General features: G+C 36.0%; 2 protein-coding genes across 2 annotated transcripts; both read right to left on the minus strand.

Annotated features, from left to right (window-relative positions):
- Window positions 1-443: 443 nt before the first annotated feature.
- LOC100803245 (DELLA protein RGA2) lies at window positions 444-2,549 on the minus strand. The gene has a single exon (XM_006589249.4). The coding sequence runs from the start codon at window positions 2,018-2,020 to the stop codon at window positions 554-556; it is 1,467 nt and encodes a 488-aa protein (XP_006589312.1). The 5' UTR covers window positions 2,021-2,549; the 3' UTR covers window positions 444-553.
- Window positions 2,550-2,631: 82 nt separating this feature from the next.
- On the minus strand, window positions 2,632-6,772 carry LOC100803778 (uncharacterized). The gene is made up of 5 exons (XM_006589250.4): window positions 6,436-6,772; window positions 4,214-4,990; window positions 3,420-3,602; window positions 3,171-3,296; window positions 2,632-3,033 (listed from the first exon to the last, which is right to left on the minus strand). Exons 1-5 carry the CDS (start codon window positions 6,499-6,501, stop codon window positions 2,926-2,928), a joined length of 1,260 nt encoding a protein of 419 aa, XP_006589313.2. The 5' UTR covers window positions 6,502-6,772; the 3' UTR covers window positions 2,632-2,925.
- Window positions 6,773-9,872: the final 3,100 nt, after the last annotated feature.

Consider the following 9,872-nt stretch of genomic DNA (forward strand, 5'->3'; position numbering starts at 1 on the left):
TTTAATTAAATAAACAAATTTAATAAAATATTTAGCGAATGGTACCAGAATAATTCAGTTTATTTACCGTGCTATTGCTTATATTAGCTATTTGGCATTAACAATCAACTGACTATAATTACTAATTAGGCAGTGGTATCACTCAATTGACCAAAAAAGAGAAAAACACTTTCGTTGGGTTTTGACAAAAAGAGAAAAACCACCACCCAGAAAAGCAAACGCCCCAACTAAAGTCATGTGTGTAAAATTGAAAGGATAGAGAATTCAACAAAAGAATTTTACGCATAATTTATTAATAGTTGAAAAACAGGTCTTAACTGTCTTTTTTTATAGACAGATATGATTGTAATAATTATCATGTTGAAAAGTTATTAAAAAAAAACTAATAACTAGTGAATGATTTTTAAAAGTAATCAAAAAGAAGATTAGAAATAATAAATATATACACGAAATAAACTAATTGCCTTTATTAAAAGCAGTTATAGTTTTATAGATTCACCACTCTTCCCGTGTACTACAAGTACTTACAAAAACAAGTGAAGCGTTCCATTCCTCAATGCCCAAAACGCAGCGTTTCGTCATCTCTCAGCGGCGCGGCTTGCCAAGCCGAAGCTGCGATTAAGGGGCGGCTATGCCAGCCCAGTGTCAAAGAGCCTTGATTCTCTTGGACGCAGAAACCCTCGGCTGAGAACAGAGTGAGCAACATGCTGGCTTGCTTGTAGGCGTTGAAACCCAAATGCAAGGGTCTGAAGCCGGCTTTCCCGAGCCGATCCCTCCACTTAGCGAGCGGCTCGTGGCGCTCGAGCCGCGCCGGTCCCTCACAGCACACCACGTTGCATATCTCCCTCTGCAAATACATCTCCGCCAAAGCAGCCTTGTCCGGTTCGACCGGGCACGCGTCGAGCGAGTCGAAGACGGTGGAATAGTAATGCAAAGCCTCCGTGAACCGCTCCAAAAACCCTTCCCCGTTGTGGTTAGCTTCTTGTTCCACAACCGTCACTATTTTAGGGTTCAGACTCCGGATCCAACTGAGAACTTCTTCCACGGCGGCGTCCACCGCCGTGACCCGGTGCAGCTGCATTATCGAGTTCACCGCCACCGCCTCGTTCAGACTCACCTGTAACATCCACGGCTTCACGTCCTCCAGCCTCCACGCCGCCACGCCGCGGAACGCGAACCGCACGTTCACGGACCGCGCCAGCTCGGCGAGTCTCAGCCCGATCTCGCGGAGATTGTCGCGGTTTTCCGCCGAGGGAGGCCCGACACCGGTGAGCCTCAGCAGCGGCGGTCCGCCGGGACGGAGCGCCAGTGCCTGTATCAGCGCTGGCCACTGGAGCCCTTGCATGAGGTTGAAGTCGATGACGTGGACGCAATCGTGGCCGTTGAAGGCCTCCAAGATCGCCTGGTTCGCGGTGAAGTGCGCGAACTTCAAGTAAGGACACGCTTCGTAGTAGTTGTGGTAGAGAACGTCGTTCTCGTAAGTGGATGATGACGTTGGAAGCGTGTTCGAGATGCGGCGGCGCAAGGCGTCGATGAAGTAGCCGGCGACTTTTCCGATGCCGCAGTTGGTGTTCACGTGCGCCAACAACCCCTGCATGTTCTCAATGAGGGAGCCAGCGAATGAGAAGTCACCACGTTGCACGGAATCAGCACACGTCATCAGCATGTGAACCAGTCTTATCCCCGAGTCTTCTTCCACGGTGGTGACCAGCGCTAATTGCTTGTTATGGTTTGGATCCGTGGCGAAATCGTATTGTAACGGTAACGACGCCGTTTGGTCGAACTCGGAGAGGAGCGTGTCCACCCACGAACCTAACCCTATGTTGGAAGGATCGTAGAGGGTTGTGTCTGATGCGAGTTGAGATAGGTCGGTGGATGAAATCACGTTTTCTAAACGCTCCATGTTTGCAGCCACTTGACACAGCTCCGATGAACGGACTTTGTATCCCAGGCCGGCGAGGTGGTCGTCCATGTCCACCACCGTCTTGTTTTCGTTGGAGGCAGATGAAATCATTTTCATATGAAATTAAATCCTACTGGTTTGTTGCATTGGGAGAGATATAACATAGTATTATTATAAGTGAAGAGTGATGGAAAAGAGAGAAAGAGGGGGGGAAAGGGGTGTGTGAGGAAATTGACGGAGAAGCTGCCTTGTAGAATGTTACTAGTTTGTGTTGAGTAGCTATCCGCAGTACTAATGCATCAAATTGATAGATACTGGTGCTAATATCATTTCTGCCCCTTTTTTAAAAGCTATCCCTAATGTCGCGGTAACGTGCCCTTCATTTTTAGCACCCTAAAGGTGGCAACATGGCCTACATGCTCTGCTGCCAGTCCCATCTTGGGATTTGGGAGGGCCATTTTGCCAACAACAACAAGTGCTCTCTATAGTCTATTCTTATTTATAATGTTTTTTCCTAACCCTTTCAACTGGTTTGGCATGCTGTGATTGGGAGTTTTATTGTTTTTCTACTTCAAACATTTTTTATGGTTAATCAAATCAGGGATTACGAGGAATGGATTACTTTGTCATAAGATTCAGAAAAAAAAAAAAAAAAAGTTTCAAAGCCAGTAAAAATATTTTAAACCTTGGGCTTTAAGCTTTAAGCACTTGAATGTAACCAAAACTAGTTCCTCATCACTATATTATAAAAGAGAGTACATGAATGAGCTCCACTAGTACATGGAGACAAAGTTAATACAACATGTGATTCTTAATACATTTAAGTAGTAAGAAATAGTGTCTGCAAAAAATGTATACAGTTTCTTTCTAAATGTTCTTCATTCACTTATTGTATAGTATTAGGACCCTAATTATTCAGTTTCCTCATCCATCAAAACCAGATATGAGAAAACTGGGGTGGTCTATGGCCATGCAAAAAATCTACACAAGCTAAATGTAGGTATACTGATCAAACTATTAAGTCAAATCCAGGACTGGAAGGAATAGTTGCATTTGAAGGAGTTCACCCCACTGATATGAGCAAAGATATCTGAGGAATCAACCATATCATCTTCATCTTTCACAACTACCTGCAGGATTAAAAAACTATATCAGCAAATAATTGACAAGGTACAAGTGATAGGGATTTTTTTTTTTAACTTGGGCAAGTTGAATAAAAAATGTCCTGTTAAGTGTTTAATAAATGAATGAGCCCTGGAAATCTTACTTCTTCTTCATCATCTTCTTCATGATTGCTACTTGTAGTTCTATTGGTTTCCCCAAAGTCATCATTCTTTGCAAACCTTCCTCTGACTCGAGGTCGGCTATCTGCCAGAGTTTTGCGGCAGGCATACTGCATATTTGGTTTCATCATTAGTTGAACTTGAAAGTATGCAATAAAAAGTGGTTGTTTATAAGCATATGCATATGTAACATGATATGGCTGTTTTGAAGATGGGAAGAAGCTTGAGTGTACCTTAATTTTCTTGCTGAAGTTTCTTTCATTTCTTTTCTTCATGTATCTATTGATCTTTTCTTTCCTTTGCTCAACAGAAAGTTTTCCAACCTTGAAGGAGGAGTCCTCTAAGTTTGAGATTTCTGGTAGACTGGCAGAACTTCCAGCCCCTGGTACTAGTTGCTGACTCTCAGTGCCAAGAGCCTAGGAATTAGGAAAGACATCACAAACAATATCAGTTACTTTCTTGCTACGCAAAGGAAAATTGGTCATAACAAACTGTCATTAGCTTTAGTTAGAGGTTCCGGAAAGCGATATGCAAAAAGAACCACTCATGAAGTGGGTCTTTTCTGATGATGATTGTTATCAATTTTTGTGGAAAGTTGTGATTCCTTCCTGCTACTAGCTAGCTCAGATTTTATGCTACTTTTTACAGGTGAGAATGAGATTATAAAAGGGGTTGATATGCTAGCTACTGGTTTGATGGATATGGGCATATATTCTATGGGGCATATAAACTTCTTAGAAATTTGTGGGCCGTTATCTTTTGCAAACTTTTCACCTCTTGTAAAGTCACTCTTTATTGTCAAGAACCTTACTGCTGCAACCTTTCAGACTAGAAACCTGAAAGAGCAAGCTTACAACAACAGCTTAGCATCATTAGAAATAAAAAAATCCTTGGACAATGGACTTCTTTTTCTCTCATTACTGAGCATATTGAACATTTGAACTGAACACTTCATTTTGATGGTATTGTTAACAAAACTACAAAAGGCAATGATGACTTAACAAAATAGTTTGAAAATCATCCATACCTGAAGGTCTGGAGGGTTAAACACCCGCTGAATTGAATCTGTACAATACATTCTTCCATTTTCTCCTTGGTATTCCAATTCTTGTGCCTGAAGTTCAGAACCAAGAAGAATGTTCCCACCAAATATTCCAGAACTACCAGTTGATAAGGCAGTAGTAAGGGGGCCATGAGGCATGTATGGTGGCATGCCAGGACTGAGATAAGTGCAAGGAGATGAGGGGTTAAGAGCCATATAAGAAGGGACAGAAGATATGCAGTCCTCTTCAAAAACAGAAGGTAATGGAGCCCCCATAAAAGGAGGTGCAACAGAGTCATTGGGATACTGAGAGAAGCCCTCCACAACTGAACATGCTGCTAGTTGGACCTGATGCTGCACAGAAGAGAAATCAAACTGTTCTTGCTGGGATGTGGCTGGGAGAAATGGGGGAACATTGAAAGATGGAGATAGTGAGAAGTCTATGGAGGCAGAGATGTCATTGTCAATTTCTTCTTGGGAGTCAAAGATAATAGACAGGTTACTACTGTTGGTTGTGTTGTTGTTGGTGTTGGTGGTGGTAGTGCTAGTTGGGGTGGTGACTGTGTTGCTATTGCTATTCAACTTATTGTCTACATCTACAGTTACAGATATATTTGTTGTGGCATATGAGGAGTTCTCCTCATAACAACAGTTTGAGCTGGAAGTAACCTCAGAATTTGGCAAAGTCTCTGGGAAAAAATCAGTGTTACAAAGTTCGAAAATTCGAGCACTAAGAGGGCTTGAAATTTCATCCTGCAGCCACTGATATAAAAACAATGTAAGCATCATGACTACCAAAAATAACTACTAAACAAATTGATAATAACATTTTGAATTTTGATAGACCCTTTATAAACAGGTAGAAGACTGATTCTACACCATTTATTTTCCCTTATGGGATGGCCATGTGATCTTATCAGACTCGTTTCTATCAGCAAAATAGAAATTGGGACCATGCCTATAATGATCAGAGTCTAAACTTTCAAAAGATAATATTCTCTTGTTATTATCAGTCTAAACTTTGGTTTATTGCATGTCTTCATCAAATAGTGAGCATTCTAAAGTGAGTAAGTAACACGCCTATAAGCATCAGTTATGTTCATCACTACACAAACCCTTTGTCTAGAAATCAACGAAATAAATCAATGTAGAATACCCCATCATGAGGAACTTCAAATACATATTTGGTTGGCTGTGTCCTCTAGTCAGTTGTGTTTATATTTTGTCATGTACAGATAACAAATTCAACAAGAGGGTTGGCTTTTTTAGGAAATTGAAAAAGATGGGCATTTATGCCTTAATGTGACAATGTTACTTGTATGTTTGTAACAAAGAAGGAATCTCATGCCATGCTACGTTGTGTTTGTTCAGTGTATGGAAGCTGATTTAATAGGAATTAAAAGGCACTTAAAAGAACACATAATGCTGTACATGTGAAGTGTTCCTCAAGTCTCCTCTCCCCTCTCTAAATGAATAAGAATATCAAAATTGGCAAATAGACAAACACAGAAAGATATATATTCCACAATAATCGAAAGCTACGTTTAAATGGCTAGCTATCACACTGGAAATCATGTAGAAATTGATATCACTTTGCAGTTTACAATGTTGCCCTCAGAAAATGACATTGTGGTGAATGCCATTGTCTTGGTTAGGATAGGATAATATATAAAAAAGGACAAAGTCTAATAGTTATTGCGGAATCTCTAATACGTTCTTTCTTATTGCTAGTCAATAAGCATTATGCTCCCCAACTATATAAATTGAGAGAAAAGAACCCGTTCTTCCATGCAAATTGACAGGGAAGCCTGGAAAAGAATTTGAGAATGGCTTTAATTCTATTAGCACTGGCAAATAATACATCAAACTTGCAACAAACATAAAAACAAACCAATAATATATATATATATATATATATATATATATATCATTCACGCATGCATGCATGAAAAAAAGAAGAGAATCACAAGTGGGCCAATATCACGAGACAACTGTAAACAAACAACTTAGCCTTAGATTTGAATATATTCAAACATATGAGAAAGAGATTCGTTCCAAAATGGAAACAATTAACAAACTTGTAAAGTTTTCATGAAATTAATATTGAGTTAGGATTACACTATGTCATTAAGGTAGGAAGAACACATGCATGTATGCATTAACATAATAGATGAATATTGAGACTGCTGGCAAGATGAGGTGATTACAATGGGATGTTGCTGTTGTGGTTCGGCCTTTGGTGGCAGTGGCTGATCAAAAACATCCTGCAACATGGTGTATGTATGTATGTTTCCCTTTGCACGAGGCAATCAAGGCACCCCAGAAACTTTAATACAAAAAAAATGTACACAAAATTAAAGCTATATCTAGAAAGAAAGAGAGTACTATATAGGAGTGCAAAATGTGGGAAATTCACACGTGTGTTGGTGACTTAAAACATGTGCTCAAGGACACTCCATAGGGAAAAAGAGAGAGAAAGAGGGGGGAAAGTTATGAATATGATGATGAGTAGTTAGCTAGGATGATGGAGAGTATGAGGATGTCAAAGACTCAAAGAATTAGTTATGTTTCATATATAGGGCAAAGGGGTTCTCCCTAAAGGCGTCAAGCTGGCGTCAAAGCGAGACATAAGGTGGGCCATTCATTCACTGCAAACCCTCTTGGCTCTCGGGTGCCATCTGCCAATGCCACTCTCCTTGTCTTGAGTTGGATTTTGGGTTGACCCAGCCTTATACTATTCATTCACAAACTCTCTCTTTCTTTCTTTATATATATATATATATATTATTATTTTTGGATAATAATCAATAGTACTATATTGCAAACAAATTAGACTATACTTTATTTGATTCTCCTTCCACTCACCTCTTTTTTTTCAAAGTCTCTTTTGCCCCCTTGAAATTTTGGTTTTTAATATTGTTTTTTAATAGATTATTTTATTCTTATCTGTCTTTGACCTCCTTTTGTTTTTCTTTCCAGCAAATATACCTTGGTTAATTGGTGACACCCCGTTTCAAGCAGACTGTTGACATATGAAATCAAATTTGTTCATGTTTAAATTTACTATTTTTCTTCATGATATTTTTTTTAATTTGTTATTATATTGTAGCAATTCTGAAGTAGTTACAGAAATGTCATTTTATTTTGTACAAATATCATTTTAATATAGCTGAAAATATTAGAATATGTTTTATAATATTTCTAATTTTTAATACCCATAATTAAATATTTTTCTTGTTAACTTTAAATTCATCAAATCACTTGAAATGATAAATTTTCTGTTTATATACATAAATTATATATGTTCAATAATCTATGTAAAATTAAGTTTCATTTATAAACCGATGAAAGAAACTTTTTAAATTCTGTTAACATGTACTTTGGTTTATCTTTCATCTTTCCCTAGCAGGTCGATGAGGTTAGTTATAGACGTGTTTTATATATATATATATATATATATATATATAAAGGAATAAATAATTTATACAATTAAAAAAAGTTATAAATTGTTGTGTACGATAAATAATTTTTACGATGAGTATTTTAAAATTTATATTTATCATAATTTTTATATTTTTTTTGTGTGACATGATTTTATATTAATTGATAGTATAATTTTTCTTTATGGTAAAAGTGACTAACAGGAGAAATTAAACTCATAAAAAAATATTAAAAGTTCAACTGAAATATGAAATATAATTATTTGTTTGTGTACAAATGTTATACATTAAATTTATACAATTGACACAATAACATAAGATTTTATTATTATGTTTACAAGTGAAAAATAATATATTGAACGAAAAAATTCGTGTTTGATATATTTTATTTATAAAAAATTTCTAAACTAACGACATTATGAATGAAAACTTATCTCTAACTCAATAGATTAAAAGCACCTGTGACCTCTAATTGAAGAAAAATAATTTCCATATTAAACGTCTAAAACGTGTTTGTGAATTTATTATAATCCACAAATAAGTAAGAAATGCTCGCAACATAATTAAAAGGAGGATAACGTTAGTCAATATTCAATTACTATCTTTAGTAAATAAAGGAACTACCAAACTTTCATGATTTGACAAAAAAAAAAATCCTTAAAACAGAAAACATAAAGATATTAAGATTTACGTACGGCTGACGAACTTATTTATGGCCCTCACGTGCATTGTTCATTTGTATATAACAAAAGGACATTAATTCGTTTCTTGAGGCATTCGTTGCATGTTAACTAAATTAATTTGGTCGTATTTAGGTACATATTATCTTCTTTGCACATGTGATCTGTTCTTTTTCTTTTCTCACTTTCCTTTCGGTAGAGAAGATGGAAAAACAGAAGGGTATATATTTTTTTTTTTAACTCCAAGGAGGATGGACATGACAGAGTTTGACCAGAATCATCCCTTCCTAGCTAGCAGTCAAATACCAACTTACCAACTTATGGAGAATAGTCTTAAATAAACCAGAAACAAAAGATATCTCCTACTCAGTACTAACAATTAGAGAATGGCTAAAGATCATTATGAGTAACAACTAAAACTAATGGGCCAGATTTCATGCATATCATTAAGCAAAGCTACTCTTATATCAAACTTATCACCAAAGTTGATAGTAGTTCTTTGATGAAAATATGGAAACTAATTCATTAAAAGAGAGAGAGAGAGAGAGAGAGAGAGAGAGAGAGAATACGAAGGTAAAATTGTGTTATTTGAAGAGTATTGATGTATTAATATAGTGTTTTAAATAATATTCATAATATAAACATAAATCAAAAGCAAAAAAATGAACAATCCAATACAATAAAAATTGCTTTTAATTTGAATCAGATTGAATAATATCAAATTTGACATAATATTCAAACCAATGCATATTGGAATTGAACTTACTTGCGGACAATACATCTTTATTCTTAATCAAAACATGTCTTAAAAAAAAACAAGTAGTTGAGTAAAGAAGTAAATAGCTTAAAAACATCAATCAATAATTATTATTAGTATCCAGTCACACAATAAAAAAATTTCCAGCTTGAGTCTATGATCTTTTTCTTTATTATGAAATCGAATTAACTGTTATTACAATTCAATCTCAAAAATGAGTAAACTGGTCGACTTTATAAATATATGGATTACAAAATTTAAACGCAAGTGGGGAACAATTTAAAAAAAAATCGTTAATTTACTTATAAAAAATGGAATGAAATATAATTTATGATTAAATTTAAAATTTATTGTCCTCTGAAAAATCTTGCAATAGATAATGGTAATATAGTTATTTTTTCATATTCCAAAAGAGAGAAAGTTTAGGATCAAAATGGACAATTCTTAGTTAAATAAAAAATTAAGATAATAATTTATAAAAAAGGGGCGTATCCAATCTCATCCGTTCATGTATTTTAAAATATATCCAACGGCTATTAAATGTCTTTCCTATCCGTAATCACATATCTCAAACTTCAAAACACTTTTTATATGCTGGTTTTGGGGAGATCAGATCCTCTCCATTTCCTAAACAAATGGGCATTTCCATTTCCTTTGAGCTCCACATGACACGTAGCACTAAAATATTTTGAAGGCCGAGATTCAATTTTATTCTTCTAAAAAAAAGAAACCAAAGAATCTTTAACAAATTGAGACTCATTTATTTG

Source organism: Glycine max, chromosome 10 (genome assembly GCF_000004515.6).
Source record: "Glycine max cultivar Williams 82 chromosome 10, Glycine_max_v4.0, whole genome shotgun sequence".
In the NCBI taxonomy this organism is placed as follows: domain Eukaryota; kingdom Viridiplantae; phylum Streptophyta; class Magnoliopsida; order Fabales; family Fabaceae; genus Glycine; species Glycine max.

Coding starts and splice junctions, on each gene's coding strand:
- LOC100803778 (XM_006589250.4), bottom strand. CDS start 6,501: ATGTTGCAGGATGTTTTTGATCAGCCACTGCCACCAAAGGCCGAACCA. Junction 4,991..6,435: donor CACAACAGCAACATCCCATT/GTAATCACCTCA, acceptor TTTTTATATCAG/TGGCTGCAGGATGAAATTTC. Junction 3,034..3,170: donor AAGAAGATGATGAAGAAGAA/GTAAGATTTCCA, acceptor TTAATCCTGCAG/GTAGTTGTGAAAGATGAAGA.
- LOC100803245 (XM_006589249.4), bottom strand. CDS start 2,020: ATGAAAATGATTTCATCTGCCTCCAACGAAAACAAGACGGTGGTGGAC.